Here is a 19709-nt window from a genome sequence, read left to right on the forward strand (position 1 = left end):
TCAAAATGCAAAAGGAGAAATAAAGTATCTTTATTTCTTTCTTATTAGTTTAATATAACACTAACAATTCAACTATAACAAAAGATGAAATTTATCACTCCACTAGTTTTACATGATCAATCTCATGATCATATGTGAGGAAATAAATTAAGAAATTACAATTAACTACTACGGAGGAAAATATTACCTCGATTTCATCGAGATTCAAGTATTTTCCAAACACTAACAGTTCAAGATGAATACTTCAGTTGAGTGGAAAAATAAAAGAATGTAATGGTAGTGTCTGTCGTTTCTAGCAAGACAAATATACATATATAGTTACATCCAAGATACCCTAACGAATTGGCCCCTCTAAATAAACGAAACAGCGATAGCAGCTTTCTTCAGTTGAGTTGAGCCAATTGAGTCTAAACCCACTGGATTATTGGCACTAAAAATGATGATCTTGCGAGCTTGAAAATTTTTGAGGCAGCTGATCATTGGCACCTCAAGGAGTAACTCAAATAACCCACAAAATTGAAGATGAATGAAGACAATTGGCTTCGATTCTCAATCAATGCGAGGCAATAAGAACATGAAACCTGAGTTCTCTCTAATAAGTGGTGGCGGCTCGATATCAGAAATGTCAATTGGTTCCATTGACTTTGATATGTCATCAACTGAAAATGGTATGCTGCATGATCCAAAAAGAATATGAGCAGCCAGAAGATTCTCAAATGGTAGAACAGCCATCAAAAGATCATAAAGCAATGCAATTCCTACCTCGAATCATCATCTAATAAGAATGAGTTGCTCACAGAATTGTTCGACTCTTCAGCCATAAGCATCCTCATACTTGATATAACCTAGTCAATTTGCAGATGGATTATTGGATATCTCATAATCTAATAGTTTTTCTCATAGCATTCTTTATGAATGTACTGGACAAGAATCTTGCCTCGGGAGACACACTGTGTGTCCCATATTTATCGTCCCAGTACATCGTACTTATCCGGTATAATTGTTGCACACCAAGTACCTGCAAAGTAAGAAGTAAAATTTATTGGATTCTCAATAAAGGTGGCAGTGGAGAAGCAAAAAAGATTAAAAATAAACTTTGTCACTCACAGGACAAAGGTCATGGCTAATTTCATCCAAGGTCTTCTTTGGCTTTTGATGGATGACCTGAAAAATTCACAGTTGATTTGTAGATTCTCTAATTTGAAGTTGTAGACTTTGCAATCATTTTTTAAATTTCTAATTAACAATTAAGCAACTAATTACAGCGTGCAAGATACATGAAGCAGTGTGTTGATTGTAGAATGAGCTGCTGATTTGGCTGATATGACATGAGATCAAACTGAATATAATTGTAAGAATATATTACTAGTCGAAAGTATCAGGTCGAGCTTGATTAAAAAATTATACTGTGGTGAATTATTAGTCATTGTGGTTCTAAAAATATGCACTGTAAAATGAAGTGGAAGTAATTACCAGGAACCCAATAGCCTGTCTTATATGCTTTAGTTCATCCCACGACGAACCTGCATACTGTAACCAAGAAATGGATAGATTTGGAAGAAGATAAACAAGGTAATCTCGACCAACCTAGTTTGACTAAATTTAATTCAACATACAGCAAGTATTTTAAGCAAACAAATAAATCAACCTTCACGTATAACAAATAGTTGGGACATTAACTTGTCATTGCTAATGCTGCATGTAGATTATTATGTACTCTACCATGCCAATTGTTTTTTATCCAAAATCGAATACAAGAGTTAAGAAAAACTATATAGGCATCAAGATCTCAGATGCGGTACTATCATTAATAGTTTCATGCGGTACTATCATTAATAGTTCTAAACTGTTGAGAAAAACACCCATAGGATAATAACCATATGCTCTATTATGAGTTCATTGTATAAAGCCCAATGGAAATCTCAGTACAACTGAAATTGCCAAGATTCTTTGTTGAAGAGGCTACTCATATTGAAGCATTGACCAAAAGGGATCCCACTTAACCACAATGAACTGAAGGAAGAAGCTTATCTTTTATTATTCTTGCATGCCTTCCTAGACCCAAGATAACTAGAGGGCCTTGATAGTAGGAGGCCAGTTCAACCCAAAAACCAAAAAACTTATGTGAGGAAGGGGGATCCTTTGATAGTTAAGCATGCCAAGAGGACCTCCCACTGCCATGTGAACAAAAGGAAGGAGGTGAGACTTATTCCTATCTCATGTCTCAATGTCAATGCATGAAAGCCTAAATAAACCATTCCAAACCAAAATGTCAAGACTCTTAGGTGGGATTTTTTTTGAAAATTGAGCATGTCCAAGAAAGCCTCAAATAGCAATGTGAAACTAAGGAAGAGGTACTCTTGTTAGTCTAATTCCCTTTTACATACCCCTTCCTGAGTCCAATATCACCTCAGGTGGAGAGCTAAACTACCAGTTGCTAACTGATAATATGAGAACTAGACACGTAAAATTTTATACCCTGCATAGTTCTTTATTCCTATTAATGTCTAATTTCTCAACATGTTATGTAAAGTTTATCATAGAGTAAACAGTTTACTAAGATAAGCAAACTTAACAAATAATATTGGCCTACTTTTCATCTGACACTGTCATTTAAAGAAAAAAAATAACCTTGAAAAAAAATCAGAGAAGTGAAACAAGGCTAAAGCATATCCTATAAGACAGTTGTTCGTCCTAGCATAAAAACTCAGTAATATATTATTATTCTGGAATAGGATAGCTACCTCATCAGTTGCTTTGTAGCACCAATGTTCCAGTTCGGCTAATCCTGCTTTAACATACTCACCATTACTAAATGAGCAACATTCTCTCCTCAAAAGAAGACTGCACAAAGAAACAGAGTTTGAAATTTTTTTTCCATGTCAGCCACAAAATTTCTTTCAGAAGCAGGCAGTCCAAAATGTGCACCTGTTAAATAATTGAACATTTATAAATGAGAATATCTGAGTAAAGACCTTCCGAACTAAGAATGGAGGCACCTGGTCATAAAAGGGCAACTATCATGAGTAAGAGAATTGAAAATGATAGAGAAAGTACAGCAAGGTTTGAGGATGGAGAATAAACCGACATGATTTGATTTCAATGTGTTCAAGAAATTGTCAAGACTCTTGACAATCCCTTGCCAGTGAGCAATCAAAGTTTGCTGTGCAGCAGTACTTCCAGGTGAACGAGAAGACCCTTTGACTAGACTAGCTCTTGACGTTCGTGGAGCCTGTATCATTTAATTACAGAAACAAACCATAAAATTTGAGAAAACACCAAACCATAAAGACACTTTAACCAGAAACAAAGCATCATGGTCAAACTTGTAACACAAAGTTAGCAGCCCAAATTTACCTGAATGCAAAAACCAAGCAATGGAGATATCTCTTTCTTCAAATTATCCCGGATCATTCCATATATTTTCTCCACATATGCAGTTAATTGTTGCTTGAATAATAGAGCAGGATACTTTGCTTCAACTTGGCGTAATTTATCTACTCCACTTGTCAAACTCCCATTAATTAAGGCAAGGTTCACACCTTGTGGTGTACCCCTGAAACTCTAAGGGAAAAAAGGTGCAGAATAAGAAAGTGCCATTATTTCTTAATAAATATATTAGATAACATATTTCCATACTTGAGTCATCCTCCCAAAAAGAGTAGCTGATGATGAGCGGCGACGTTGGGGCGTCATGCCTGCTGCACCACTTGCTTTCAGGGTGCGTTGGAGCAGCAACAATAACATTGAAGAATTGGAAAGCCAATATGCCAATATTTCATTATTATCCTGAGTCTTAGTATAGAAAGAATAATATCATATGATCAATAAAACTAATCAAAGAAAAAATAATAGAAATAATAAACCAATTTAAACCTCAATAGCATGACCAATTGTCTGAATAATACGATCAAAAACACTTGTCCGCTCCACTTCAAATGATCGCCATTGCAGAAGACATTTATAAGTAATACAAGCAGCAACAGGTCTGCTCCCTGCAAATCCCAAGTCTTGTGCAATACACCTAATCAATAACTCCTGGTTTTCCTGTAAATGCAGTAAACAAGTTAATTGAAGTGACAGAACCAAACAAACGTGCACAATTGGAGAATCATCCTTGCAGAAAAAAGATAAGAAGTTATTCAACCTGTTGTTTCTCATTGAGATTTCTCTGTGGCTTATCCTCTATATCAGAACTCTCCCTCATGTTAAATGATGCACTTAGGGAATCCTAAACCACACAAATCACATCAGTTAAGAAAAAAATCATGTTCAGTTATTCTGTACAAAGCTAGATTATGGACAGCAAGAAGTTTCATCTTACTGAGATAGTTCTAGTCTCGCCAGTGATAGCATGACCATTTTCAGAATTCCTCTGGCATTACAACCAGGAAAAATAGGTTTAATAGGACAAAATATGAGCATGATAAATGAAGTAATAATTTTGTTACATTCACCTGAAGTATTGATTTTGAACGTCCAGATAGCAATCTATTGGGTGCCATGGATAAAGCCTGCTGACGAAATACCTTATTTTCTGACTCCACGTTTGCTAGTTTCTCTTCCAGCCTAATTCAGCAAGTATATAATTAATGTACCTAAAATCGACTTTGCTACTATACTCAACTGGTCAGCAGTACAGACAACTTCAGATATCTATTTTCTTGTATCATGCCACATAAAATGAATATAATAATAGAAAGCATTTTGCAGCAAATGGAACTACAATCATAGCCATAACTTTTGGTGTTGAGTCTCTTCCAACAAAACAAAGTTAATCTTCCATAGTCAACAGTAGCATTTTTTAAGAGAGCTATTGTTACACAATCATTATAAATTTTCTCAGCATCAATCACTTGTAGAGAATAAATGATGGTGCAAATAATTCAACCTCAGCGGGATTGATTTTTAAATACACTGCTTGAAATATTCCTAAAGTTCATAACAAATGCTGCAGGGGAATTCAACTTATGGGCAATTTTTTACAGCAAAGATCCCAAAACTAGTATAGTAGATACCACTTACCAGATAGTTGACAGATTGATGCTAAGGTCAACACATTTCTCAATAGGCATAATAATATCAACCTATTAAACTCTATGGAGTCCTTGATTTTCACCATAACTATGTATTTGAGAAAGAGCTACTAAACACTTTTATTAATAATGGGGAACTCCAGATACACTACAAGACAAAGGAAAAGTTAAAACCTGTGCACAGTTTCTTTTAGTTGAAGTAACTTTCCTTCTGCTTCAAGTAACTTCTTCTTTCTTTCTTCGCTTACTTCTTGATCTTCAGTGTATTTGTTTTCAGCATCATCAGCTCTTTGTTTTTCAGACTGTAACGATGCCTAAAAGAACAAGAAGATTGCATTGAAATTAATCGATACGTTCACATTGTAAAAGCTAAAATTTCTGGGAGATGTGTAAAATAAAATAATAAAAAGAACTTGCCAAGAAATTTGTTTCATTAGAAAATTCTTCCAAACTAGGGATAAACAACAAGACCAACACATGTTAGCTAATCCAGTAACCATAAACTATATAAAATCATGAAATCTGGAAAATTAAACTCGATACATTCCTCTTGATAGATAAGAAGCCACATGTTGAACCATGTTACCTCATTAAACATCCATTATCTGGAAAGGAAAATACTGAGTATTTCCATTTCTCATTCAATTTAACTAACCCCGATATAATCTATCAGCAGAATCAATTCCTGAAGCTACTACCTCAGGATGTGAACATGAAGGGGGAAATGAATCACAGAATTAAATGAAACTTGATTCTTGATTGCAAATCATTGAAAGAACATCATACCCACTAGGCTTTGCACTATAGAAAAAGTAACATGAAGCTAAAGGTATGGCCATAGATGAAGATAAGTACCTTCAAATTCTCCACCTCAGCTGTCAAGGAATCAATCTTCTCAGTATCTTGCACAAGAACAGTAGTTTCCTTGACAACAGGAGGTGCTTCTTCAATAGCTTTCCTAGCAGCCTCTCGTTCCTTGATAAGCATTGCAGTTGTCTCGTCTACTTTACTTTGCAGATCTTGCAAAGAATTTTGTAATTTTGCAATCTCTTGTCCTTTAGCTTCCTCTAAATCTGTCTGTATTATCACATGATTAACCTAACTCCACTTCAGTACAATGTTTAAAATGCAACAAAATGAGTAAGAGAATACAAAAAACATAGCATGAAGATCTGTGTTCCATTCATGATTATTCACCGTAGGCCAGATTCATAATTGTAGCTGTTGAAGTAGTGACTGAGATATTCAAACATTACCCGCAAACGTTTTTCCAACTGCAAACGCCATGTAAGATCTTCTACCGCCTTTTCAAGTTTATCCTTTGCTTCCTTGAGAGCACCTGTTTCTCTTGCAGCCTGAAACAAACAAAAGACTAATGATGGGGCATATCATGGATTACAAGTAGTCCTCTTAAAAACAACTACTTTAATAAAAAAATTAGGAAGGATGTGGTTATTTTTGGAAGCATTTCCTTAATGTATAAGCACTAATGAAAGAATAGATATCTGGGAATGAAACAGTTATGATATTTCTTGTTTCTCTCTTTTCTTTGCAGTTGTCCAACTCAAGATTATAGAGTACTACTACTAAGCACAATGTACAAACACAATCATTGATTTAATTCATTGTGGCAGCTACCAAGTAGTTGGAACTAGTAGTTTCTTCTTGTTGTTATGTTTTTATACAGAGGGATGGGAAGGGAAGGGATGGATGCTTATTCTTTCCTTTTCAAATGAGGGTTCTCATACTAATGCATAGAATGTGTACCAATTTATGCCCATGAAATTCCAAGCAACAGAAATGTAGTCTGGATTTATATACCTTGCAACAATTTCTAAAAATGATTACATAACAATAAAATTATGGAGTTGTAAAATTTTCAGTTTACAACTAATAGTTTCTCATTTTCTTAAAATTAAACAATAAGCCAATTCCAAGCATATCCTATAGTGTAAAATTATATGTACAAAAATCACAGTTTGGACCTTCTTAAAACTAACAAAAAACTTCATGAAATCCTAGTCTTAAAAGTTATGGTTGCACCACCAAGTGCAGTGAAACAAAATGCATTAATTCTCTCTTCAAAATACATGCAGCTCATGCTAGTTCATCTATAGGACAATAAAAGGTTAATAAGTAATCCTTGGCATGCTCATCTACATGATTGTCTCCCAGTATAAACATGTGTCAACAAGTTTCATCAGAAAAGTGTTTCATATTGCAAACTTTGTCCAGAGAAAAGAAGTTGACATCTTCCAAGAAAATATGTAAATATTACATTAAAGACACGTGAAAACTTCACACAGTGATGCGGTAGAATTTTTTTAAAGGATATGAAAAGAAAACATGTAGGCTAATGAAGAAGAAAACGTAAAGAACCCAATTTGAACACATGTTTTTATCCTCATGAACCAGCACAAATAGCTAAATCACCAGAAAGCAAAGTACCAACCATTTTTAGCTTCCTAAGCTCTCTTCTTGCAACTCTTCCCCTCCATCTACATTGGGTGACAATTGCTGCTCTCTTCAGCCTGTTGTGGTATGAATGAGCTCTATAACAACGCCATTGAGCCTGCAAAAGAAGACAGGAAGATAAAGAGGATTATAAAAAGAACAGAGTTAATGTCATATGATCTCATTGTGAAAGAACAACCTGAATAATAGTGGCTGCCTTTGTTTGCCTCCTAAATCTGAACTCATTCCGAGCAGCCAAAAATCTAAAACCAGTTTGTAGGATCAGAACTGAATGTTTCATCTTTTTGTAAGCCTTCTTAGCATTATATCGCCGCAAATTTTTCTGAACTATAATTGCGGCATTCTCCCTTCTCATGTGCTCATACAACTTACAAGCCAATCTTCCTATAAACATAATCATGTTAGATGAATAAAGAGCCAGAGAGTATACCAAGACATTGAGATGAGTTGAACACACTTCTCCACAATGATTGCACGTGAATGGTAGCCTTCCGTAAAGCAATAAATTGCTTCCGCAAAATATGTGTTCGTATTTGATTTTGGATAGTCTTTGCTGCTCTGTTAAGCACTTCAGCTCGTAGAGCATCTAACTCTGCCATCTGACCGGCTCTAAGGAAAACTTTTGTTTTACCTATCTGCAAAATCAGGAAGAAGTGCAATAAAGACACAAAGAGTAAAGAGTTAATAATTGACCCAAAACTTGAAAGCCAAGGCAAACACCAAAAAAGTTTCTAGTGTGAGTTTCATGATGCAAGCTCATTCCAGATAAAAGTGGCCTACATGTGTCATAAGTATGAAATTGTAGTCAATATAGCAAATGTGGTCAATATTACTAAACTATGATAGCAAGAATTCAGAAATGATGAATTTGCAAATATAGAAAACTATTGTGACAAATATAGTCGAGGAATTACTTGAAATCCTTTCAACCCTTTACTTTCTAGAATCTTCTTGCATGCTGTCTTTTCATCACTAATCATGAATGCAAAACCAAAAAAGAAAACTTCATAAATTCAAAGTCATATAATCTAATTTATAACCCACACACTCTATCATATGCAAGATTAAATAGAACTTACTTCCCAACCAAAGTTTCAGGAGCAAGTACACCAAAACGGTGTAAAAATTCATAGAATATACGACGTGTAGGAAATCCAGCACAGCTGATCCTTATAGCCTCAAGAACACCCTAATGCCACCAAAATCATAAGGAAAAGATAGATTATGGAATGCCTAATTGTATGAAAATTTTCAAAACTGAATAGCATGCTCTACGATACTCACACCACAGCGTAATTGTTGCATGACATTGACATTCTCAAATATGGCTGGTTTTAGAAGGTTGTTTGGCTTCACACATCTGATGTAATGGGGTTCTGTGGAATTTAATGTTTCCATCAAAGCCTGCAGTTGTAGCTGAAGCAAATGTTCAAACTATAGTTAGAAACACTATTCCATATCAAGAGGGTCTTAAAATGTTCAAACATGAATTTTATCAACAATAGAGGAAGATAATTATACACCTTAAATCGAGACCCAATTGATGAAAATTTAGAAGACTTGCTTGTCTCCTCAGGCAGAGAAGGAAAAAGTCCTGAAACAAATGAGCATTTTGATGCACTCAACAAATCTTGGTGTTCTGCAACAACATAATCCTTGTTTTTGTCCAGGAACTGATCAGATTGATATAAAACCTAATAATAAAAAAACAAACACATTAAATTAAAAAATGTTTTTTAATAATTATAAGCTAAATCAAGAAATCCAACCTCTCCAGCATAATGATTAATAGAAAAATCAGTGCGTGAAAGCTTGGGCTTGATGAAGCGCTTGTGCGTTTTAAATGTCTGGTAAAGTTTTTGTGCAAAGGTTTCATGTGTTGATTTTGGAAACATACTGCATTTAAGAAGATTATCAGTCATAAGTTATCCATTCTAAAAAAGTTTATATCCAAAACATTTAAAATGTAGAAGAGCACAAGTGTAATAAATAAGATGAAAAGGCAAACCATGCTTCATCAAGAAGTGCAATCACACCTCCAGGTTTCTGTTAAAAAAAAAAAAAAAGAGGAATAGAAGAATAAGCTTCCTTGCATGAATCTCCATTCATTACAACAGTTTATAACCATTTGCATTTACAGTCTTAATCAGTTTTATAATATAAGAAAATCAAGTGAGTTAATAAGGAAATAGAATTTAAATCGAATAAAGAGAAATACAATAGTATAAGAAGCAACATGTAAACAAGAACTCATATGAGTTTGCATGAAATAAGACATCTCATCAAATAACAAGAAAATCATGGAAATAGGAGCAATATATGAAGGAAGAGTTGGTAGCAAGGGGTTAAGAAACTTCATTGAATAAAGAGAATACTACAATAGAAGAAGCTTGCAGTTCACAAGAGGCAATTATTTACTGTTAGGGACCAAATATAATGCAATTATGCAAATTTTATCATCTCTATGAACATCTAAGTGGAAATCTAATTCCAAGATGATCTAGGTCAAAGATCAAGACAAAAAAAAAACCATTATTTTAATTCAGTTAAAACAAGGAGGAAGAGAATTGAAGTTGTTGATCAATGGGATAATGGCACTGTAAGGGATATAAGGATTAATGTAGGGTTTTTGTCCATTGGTAATAGAACCTGTGAAGATCTAATTCTACTGCTAACCTGATTGAAAATATGTATTGGGTTGGGTGGAATGGATTGGCTCCTAGAACTGCTGATCTTAGTTAAGAACCTTCAGAGGCGTGGTCTGCCTTGAATAACTTGCGTGAGGGTAAAACCCTAGGTCTAGATGGATGTGGTGTAGAGTCTAAGTGCTTATATAGGAAAGTATTAAGCTGATTGAACGGGTTGTGCCTTGCTTATGGAGCAAGAAGGATCATTTTCATTCCTAAGAAAAATGAAAACAGAATGACTTTGTTAAGTTGTTAGTAAAAAGAATGACGCCTCATATGATGAACCTAGATTTCAATGAACCAAGGGACTCTCTTACCTGGTAGGAAATATTCAAGACAACATTATTGTTGTAAGATAGTGTGCTCATTCTATTTGTGACAAAGCTCAAGTCTTTATGTAATTGTTGGCAAAGTCCTTTTGATAGAGTTTTCTTGAAATGCAGATAATGCTATCATGAAACTCATGAGTCTTTCATAGAGGTTTCTAGGATGGATTAAGGCCTATCTTGCTTCACCTATTTTTTATTGCCGACTAAATGGAATTGTTTCCAAGGAGTTTAAGGGGAATATTGGCATCAGACTGGGGATCCTATATCACCTTACCTATTTATCATGTTGCAGCTGCTTCTCGCTGGGCTTCTTGGCAAAGTTGTGAACCAAGCTAAAATCATTCCTTGTGTACTAGGAGTGTTTTAAATCTTGTATGATGGTTTGTGAACCTTGTTACTAAATGTAAAAGGTTTTTCCATGCTACTCAGCAGAAGATTAATCTAAAGAAATATGTTATGAACCTAGGGACTTAAATATAAATACCATATAATACTAGAGGCTTGCTTGTAATTTTACATTGACGAATAATAAAGATAGATGAGATGAGATTACCAACCTTAATAATTTTTTTCATTACATGGTATGAATGAGAAATTAATCCTATACATTTGGTTCATCTCTTGGCAATGAGATGAGACTACCAACTTCACTCAAGCGATTGTATCCGTTGGACCACAGCCAGTGACAAACTCACATTGTATGAGACTCCTCCATTCCATCTTTATCGAACATATATATGAGGATATTGAAAGCTTATACTACCTTCTCACCCAATGAGGCTATAACAGGCAATCTAGTGAACAAGACAAACTCAAGCACTCCAACTAAGAGAAATTCAAGCAATATCAAAGATGTTTGCTACTTTGCACGGCTACCCACTAGTCATCCTTCACACACTACTCATATAGCTTAACTACAAGCATGTCCTACCAATGCCACAATAGTCAATAGATCTCACAATATTTCTATTCACCTTTGTTGTGTAGCATTCGATGTCATTTCTGTTTTCATTAAGATTCAATAACTAGCAAGGTGATCGATGTAGAGCATAAGTCTCGGTAATTGTGGCAGCTAGATCTACTTCCATTTCCTTCTACTTTTTCACAATCCCATTTCCTCTTCAGATCATCCTAGTCTTCAAATGGTTTTGAGTCATGTGAGTTCTACTCTTGGGTTTAAGTACTTTATGGTTGTCATTGATGATTATTCTCAAATGGCATGCTACTTTCTAATGAACGAAAGCCTTAAACTTCTCTATATTTTCAACTTTTTATTTTAAAATTGTCTATTAAAGTGATTCACAATGATAATTCTAAGAAACCTTATACATTAGTTTTCTCTTTTGAGCCAAAGTAGCCTTCACTAGCCTTCTTTCCCTTACATTCTATAGCAAAATTACAAAGTAAGAATCATCAATTAGCTGAGATTGCTTAGGCTCTACTTACACATATGCTTAGTTTATTTCTTTTAGATTGATGCATTTCTCACTAGGAATGGGTAATAAAGCCATGCCAACCCAAAAATGCAAAATGCTTTCTAGTTGGGTTTGGGTATCCAAAATTTTATATTGAGTTTGGATAAGGTGTCCAAGTGTTTAGGCAAAAAAAACCTGATATTACATAATGTGAATCATATGTTAATATACACACACACACTATATTAACAAAAACATTTCTCACATAATTAATATATATTTTATATGCTTTATGTTATCAAGTAGTTGTATATTAGATTAATGAATAAAATAGCTACTTAATTTTAGAGAAGTTGCACAGTCATTACATGTGTCTCTTCTTTCAACTTCCAAGTTTCTATTTTTTTCTTCCATTGTTTATAACCTCACAAGATTGAACAATTCGCCTCCATCATATCCGTTTGTCTCCATTTTGTGCCCCTGCCTTTGTTGTCTCATCTCATTCTACTTCATCAACACGCCTTCCCTCCCACATCTGACATCCTTTCAGAAATCCCTTTTTCCTTCCACAATCTCAGGAGATTATCACTTGCATCTTTCCATTATATAGTTCCTTCTAGCATCCTTACTACCTTCCACTATCTCATGAGAAAGTTGAATGCATTTGCCTCTACCTTCTTGTCTTTTCTTCCACATTTGCAACACAAATTTATTTGGCATACCTTCTATATTTAGACTCCCATATGCCATTCCTTGTTAATATTCACATTTAGGATGGTTAGGATCCATAATAAATAGTTAATAATGCACATTTTTCATTGTTGCCAATTTTGATTAACTACCTGAGATACTTGATTATAGTGAGAAGAAATATTAAATTATTCCTTTTCTAGTCAATAATAGTGGCTTACAACTAAAAGATATATAAATAGCATGTGTTTTCATATTTCTTTTCAAGTCCACAATTTATAGTTCTAATGTAGTTCTTTAATATAGTTTGTATATAGTTCCTGTAAATTGTAGATCTGGTATTCAATCACATTATTCTAGTGACATTCTTAGAACTACAAGCTTCTTGTATACTTTTTTTTGTTTTAATTCAATTACATTATAATTCTTTATAATTCAATTGATAGAGTTTTTGTATGGTTTGGTTTCTATGAATTGCACTTCATTTCATAATTTTGTAATTATACATTAGTTGCCCACACCCTAGCAATATATTTGGATACTCCTTATAATGTTTGAAGATAGATGGTCACAAATTTTCCCATTTTTTACATAACAATGTCAAATAGTTTTAGTAACATAAATGACTTGCTGTTCTTAGTACCACCATAGCATAAAGAAAAAATTTTAGAAGTGTGGATGCACAAAATAAAAATTCAACGATCTTAGTCAGGTAAGACCGTATGATAAGATCTCCCAAGAATGTATTTGTTATCCAAATGGATCCAAGACTCTCGACATCTAAGGCCATAGAGTAAGTTGATCCCATTATATTGCTTGGATTTGACAGAAATCTCCTAACAAGTCTGTTTTCGTGTTAATAAGTCTAATGGATATCATAATGAGCTCGAATACTCAGATTTAAACAGTCTTAATAATCAACAATACTCCCATTTCAACTACAGCATTACCATATGAATTTCAAGCAGCATTGTAGCCAATATAGACACTATTCAGAACACTGATTAAGGTACACGCACAAAGCACTACTTTGGAAAATATGCATGCTTCAGAACAGGAAACTGAGCCAGAAAGAAGGAAACTATACTACAAATAGATTGTGTGCTGGTAAAGAGAAATGAAAGAACCTTCTCAATAAGATCCAGAACATCTTGGTTATCAACAAATTCAATGTAACTCCAATCTATTGCCTCTTTTGTGTATTCTTCCTGCTCCATCTTGAAAACGTGCTGAAATAAAAAGTTGTGATCCAGTTAACTGTTAACTAATCATTCAAATCATTAATCCTCATTTTCCAATGAATGATCAAATTCTTCATCAGCTAGGTTAAAGAAGTATTACTGTATAAACAGGCATTAACTTGAAAAGTAACTTGCTATTGGAAATTTTGTCATATTGGAAAGTAATTTGGAAAATTTGCAAAAATTGCATATGATGTCTACAAAGTGAAATTGTGCTTCCTAGCACACTGTAATTACTAGAGCCGAGAATGAATGAACTGTATAGGAAGAGCTTACTTGGTTGAAATGCTGTTGTAGTTTCTCATTTGTGAAGTTGATACAGAACTGCTCGAAGCTGTGAATAACAATTTCCAGTCAAACTTTTGAAATAGCCTAGTAAGATAGACCACATCATGAATGAAATTTTGATAGTCAGAAACTACCTATTCGTTTTAAAACTTTCAAACCCATAGATGTCTAGGACCCCAATCAGTGACTTAGAAGTTGGATCTTGTCCAATTGAAACATTTATTTTATCAACAATCCTGTTGGTAAAATGAAATAGATCAACAAACAATCCCACAAAATTCATAATTTTAGTATCACTAATTATCATGAGCATTAAGATAATTATGAAATTGAGTCATCAGGCATTTCTTTACCAGTCAAATAAGCGAGAATATATTGTTTTAGCTAAGCCATCCCTGCTTACAGCTGCAGATTGAGGATCAAGTGGCCTCTTAATGACCTCTTCAGGAGTTATCATTACACGCTTACACAATGCATCTTGCAAACCATCAGCATCACACCTGATAATTGATAATTTTCACAACCTTGGAGAGACAGCATCTATAGCAAGAGTATAAGTAAATGAGAATTTAGACTTCACATTAGAAGCTCAGCAGCCATCTTAAGATGGAACTTAGCTTTGTCATCCTTGGGAACTGATGAATCTATCTCTTGTCCCTTGGCAAAAACAATATTTCCAAGATGAAGAATGGATGCAACAACCCTAAAAATGGCATCCTGTGAAGAGAATCAAACAGAATATAATCAGATTATTCCCTTTTGTCAGTCATGATAGTTGTTATAAAAAATAAAATAAAATAAATCTCTACCTGTTCTTGTGCACTGATTCCAACAATATCCATAGCCCTCCTAGTGGCTAAATATTCATGGGCATCATTCACACCAACCAATTCATAACAGTTTGATTGGTTAAGATAATGAAATGTATTTGGTTTCCCTAATTTGTACTTTTCAGTCACCTGGAATGTTATGATGGGAAAATGTTTCAACAATCACCATGACCCTTACAGCACATAGTTACATCACAAATAATAATTGTCCAAGAAAAAGAAAGACGCACCTCTGTTGGTGCTGCACATAGAAGGTAAAAGCAGTGGTAGTTACGCTCTGGATCAGATATCTGGCATACTCTTGACCTCTCAAGAAGGTAGGTCCGGATGGCAGCACCAGATATTCTACCTTTATTATCAAACTGAATCTCCACAAACTTGCCAAAACGGCTGCATTCATGATAATATGAATTAGTAAAGAGGTTTACTACATCATTACCAACAGAACCTTCTCATGTGTTACCTTGAGTTGTTATTTCTCACAGTTTTAGCATTGCCAAATGCTTCAAGAACTGGGTTTGACTGAAAAATGGTCACATATCAAACACTTAGTACTCGATGATAGCATTAGCTAGTAGACAGTTCTAGTTCAACAGTGCATAGCAACCATCAAACCCTCAACTTACTTCGAGAACTTGCTGCTCTACTGTTCGGCCTTCAGTGGCTGCACGTCCACCCAAGTAAGCTAGATAGCGCATAAGCATCTTCGTTGTCTCAGTTTTTCCAGCACCACTTTCACCACTAACTAAAATGGAATTGCTCTTTGTCTCATTTATCATTGCCCTGGTCATACATAACTCATAATCATACTGCTTTAAGTTAAAGAACAGAATCCTTTAAGCAACACCATTTAAGTAAAACCTGTATGCCACATCTGCTACTGCAAACACATGAGGACTTAGCTCGCCTAATGGAGCCCCTTTATATTGTGTCATCATGTGAGAATCATATAGATGGCTTAACCTTTGAAATGGATTTATAGCAATTAGAATATTTCCTGTGTAAGTCTGCCACGGAAATGCTTATCAATATTAGAACACTAACCACAAAAGTAAAACATACAATAAATGAGGTAGAGCATACATAAATTTCATTCAGTTGATATCTTGTGGACAAATTCTGCAGAACTCCCGGTTCATGCAAATACGAGAGTTTTGTCATGTCATCAACCCCGCCAGGAGGGGCTTCCGTATCTTTTGGATACATTTTTGACAGTGTAGCGACAACCTAATATCACCAGAAACACATAATTGAGCCTGTCATTTGCATGTGATAAAAAGATAATTCTCCGAGTGAATTGGTAGGTTCCCGCCTTTTTGATATCCAAGATGATTTTTTTTAAAAAAAATCTGTGATTAATTCTTTTAGATTTGGCTTACCGTTTTTCCATTAGAAGTCTGGACCTCGGCGTTTTCACCAGTAATTTTAGTGACCTGTCCATCAACCCATGCCAACTGTGGATCTTCAACCCACACATGAGAACCCATAATAATGTTAACGGAAGTTCCCTGCAAAAAATGAATTTTTACAATTTCCACTTCTAATCGTAAAAATAAAAAAAAAAAAGGATCGGTGTTTTCCTTTTCATCGGGAAAAAAAAATCCCGAAAGATTGTTTCTGAGGGATGAGAAATAACAAAATACGGCCAGAAATGGAAGGTTTCCGTTTAGAATTACGCACCATTTTGGATCAGTTCGCATCAAGCAATTTCTTCGAGGAGGAGGAGGGAGGACAAAGAGGTAGGTAAGGAAGGATTCGGAGGCGAAGGGGAGGCAGCAGGGCGGGGAACCCTGAAACGAGGCGAGGGGAGTAAAGGAGAAGAAGGTGGGAGTGCTTGAACCAAAAGCGACTTAGCGCGCTGTCCAGCCATTGGGAGAGGACGCGCGAGGGGAGCCACGAAACCTCCCGCGAGATCCGCGGTCGCTGGTGGTGTCCGTTTGCCGATGTTCCCCTTCACCTTCGCCACCTCCATCGGAGCTCACCGTCTCTCCTTCTCTCCGAAACAAGATGCACCAGAAATGGTTAATTCGACCATTTTTACGAAGAACCCTCCATTTTCTCAGATCATGTTAGTTTTGACAATTTACCAAACTACCCCCATTAATCAGATATGCACTCCACTTTAATTTATCACTCTTCCACTCACTCGAACATGATACCAAACTACCCCCATTAAGCAGAAGAGGATAAAGATTCAAATTCTGATGAAGTCAGACAATACCTTCTTGCATCATACCTAATTATAATTTCTTGATTTACTTCTCTCACAAATGGTCGTAAGACCAACTATGTGAAACCGCTGGAGTGACAGATTCCATATTTTACAGAAGAACATGATACTTTCTTCTGCAACATGATACTTGTAGAAGAACATGATACTTTCAGAAAATGCCCTCTCCAATGGTCAATTATAATTTATCAATTTAATCATAAAATTGATCATGTAAAACTGTTAGGATGACAAATGTTATTTTTTACTATAACATGATATTTTCCCTATGATCATCCTCATCGTTAAATTTCATATCTCTCACTCTTCCACTCTATTTTCATCCATGATAAAAAGTTACATTCTCAAAATGAATTAGGTATAAGTAATACTGTTCAAAATTGTCATCTAAATCTATCGGAGAGTACCCTTTTATCATAATTAATCCATTCGCTATCTCATTCAGTAAAATGTGGAATTTGCTACCCTAGCGGTCCTATACGATTGACTCTACGGCCATCTATGAGGAGGTAAATTGAAAAGTTACAGTTGGCCACTACGAGGAGGACATTATCTCGGCTTCATCAAGATTTGATCTTTACCCACTTTAGCAAGCCCGCTCCTTTACTATCTCAGATTCATACTTGGAGTGCTTAAGATCACTCTACACTTTTTATCAAAAATGATGATCTACTTAGAGGACGCATATTAGAGTCTTCCCATGCTCAATTATACTAGTTTTGAAACATGAATGTCCATAAAGGACTTTGACAAAAAGTGCTTAATCGACTTGGGGGGACTAAATTTTGGCTCAAGTGGATATCCTAACATTCCTAGCATTCCCTTAAGTCTTTTCATGCTTAACATCCCTAGTTTTGAAGCCTCCATGCCCATCAACTTTTGTTAAAAAAGTGTTCGATGAATTAAGAAGATAGTCACTTTTACATTTTTGATAATCTCCTAACTCATTTCATGCTTAATTATCTTAATTTTGTGACCTCTAAGTCCATCGAGAATATTTGACAAAAAACACTTCATTTTAATATAATTCTAATTCTTTCCATGCTCAATTTTTTTAATTTTGAATCTTGTGTTGCAAAACGTATAACGCTTACCTCAGACACCCCTCTCCACTCCACCCCCCAAGATTTGTGGAATAGTAAATCATGATACCAAACGGTTTCTTAGGTAGGAGGAACTTATTCCCTATGGGAATGAACCCTAAGGGATTCGAATCCTCTTATGTTACAATTCTTTTACCCGAATACAAACTCAATTTTTTTAATTTTGAATCTTGCATACCCATCAAAAAGTTTTGCCAAAAATACTTGATGAACTTGTAGGAATCAGATTGAGTCTAAATGGTCACCCTTATATTCTTGATCTTCTCCTAATTTTTTCCATACTCAATTTTCCTTGTTTTGAGGCATCCATGTCCATCAAAAACTTTTGACGACAAGTGAACTAGAAGGATTCAAATTTGGTCCAAATGGACACCTTTTCAATCCTAATATTCCCTTAACTCTTTTCATTATCAATATCCCTAGTTTTGAGACCCCCCATGCCCATCAAGGAATTTTGGTAAAATGTGTTTACTATATCAAGGATTTTACGTTATTGACAATCCTCTAATTTTGTCCCTACTAAATTGTCCTAGTTTTAAGGTCTCCATACCCATTAAAGACTTTTGACAAAAAGTGTTTGGTAGACCTAGATGCCTCATTATATCCAAATTGTCACCTTTGTATTCTTGACATCCTCTTGATTCTTTACATATTCAATTTTTTTAGTTTAGAAGCCAACATGGCCATCAAGAAGTTTTGCCAAAAGTTCTTAATGAACTTAGAGGATTCAAACTGAGACCAAACAATCACTCTTACATTTTTTTTGGCATTCCTAAGTGTACCCATGCTTAATCTCCCTTGTTTTGAGACATCCATACTCATCAAAGACTTTTGGCAAAATGCATCTTATGAACTTGGAGGACTTGGATTGAGTCCAAAAGTTCACCTTTATATTCCTAGCATTCCTTGATTTTTTGCATGCTCAATTTCCCTAGTTTGGAATCATCTACACCTATCAAGACTTTTGACAAAAAATGTCTAATTGACCTAGATGACTTAGATTGATCCCATAACTTTACATTCCTAATATTTTTGTAATTCTTCTTGTACTCAATTCCCCATATTTTAAGACTTGTCTCCTCATTAAGCACTTTAGGTAAAAACTATAGAACATGTGAAGACTCAAGGCCAGAAATGCTATGGTGCTAGTTTGGAGCAAATCAAATATCTCTACATCCATCAAACATTTTTGATAAAAAGTACTACTAATGGACTTGAATACTCTGAAACTAGGTAAATTAAACAGTAAAAGACTTAAGGGAAATACCATGGTAAAAGTGCTTAATGAACTTAGCAACTGTTGGAACTAGCTAAATTGAACATCAGATGACTTAGGGGAATGTTATGAATGCAATGGTGCTAATTTGAAACAACTCAAATGCGTC

At 35.0% G+C, this 19709-nt stretch overlaps 1 protein-coding gene across 2 annotated transcripts; it reads right to left on the reverse strand.

The window, feature by feature from the left end:
* Positions 1-144: 144 nt before the first annotated feature.
* LOC141828899 (myosin-11-like) lies at positions 145-16741 on the reverse strand. Of its 2 annotated transcripts, none has more exons than XM_074716287.1 (39): positions 16672-16741; positions 16371-16499; positions 16075-16218; positions 15853-15998; positions 15618-15774; positions 15455-15513; positions 15222-15381; positions 14971-15120; positions 14742-14878; positions 14515-14661; positions 14296-14397; positions 14150-14207; positions 13760-13861; positions 9520-9557; positions 9281-9407; positions 9035-9205; positions 8796-8927; positions 8591-8700; positions 8426-8483; positions 7969-8146; positions 7690-7895; positions 7489-7608; positions 6293-6391; positions 5892-6113; positions 5211-5350; positions 4458-4569; positions 4325-4375; positions 4148-4231; positions 3877-4047; positions 3640-3789; positions 3358-3564; positions 3089-3232; positions 2929-2999; positions 2745-2844; positions 1474-1530; positions 1108-1164; positions 938-1018; positions 763-845; positions 145-673 (listed from the first exon to the last, which is right to left on the reverse strand). In XM_074716287.1, exons 1-39 carry the CDS (start codon positions 16672-16674, stop codon positions 550-552), a joined length of 4587 nt encoding a protein of 1528 aa, XP_074572388.1. In that variant the 5' UTR covers positions 16675-16741; the 3' UTR covers positions 145-549. The 2 variants fall into 2 exon arrangements, with proteins under 2 accessions (XP_074572388.1, XP_074572387.1); XM_074716286.1 differs by having other exon boundaries at positions 3640-3795.
* Between the last annotated feature and the right edge of the window lie 2968 nt (positions 16742-19709).

Source organism: Curcuma longa, chromosome 5, assembly GCF_044706935.1.
Source record: "Curcuma longa cultivar G26 ecotype Majalengka, Jawa Barat chromosome 5, ITB_CL_G26_1.1, whole genome shotgun sequence".
In the NCBI taxonomy this organism is placed as follows: Eukaryota; Viridiplantae; Streptophyta; class Magnoliopsida; order Zingiberales; family Zingiberaceae; genus Curcuma; species Curcuma longa.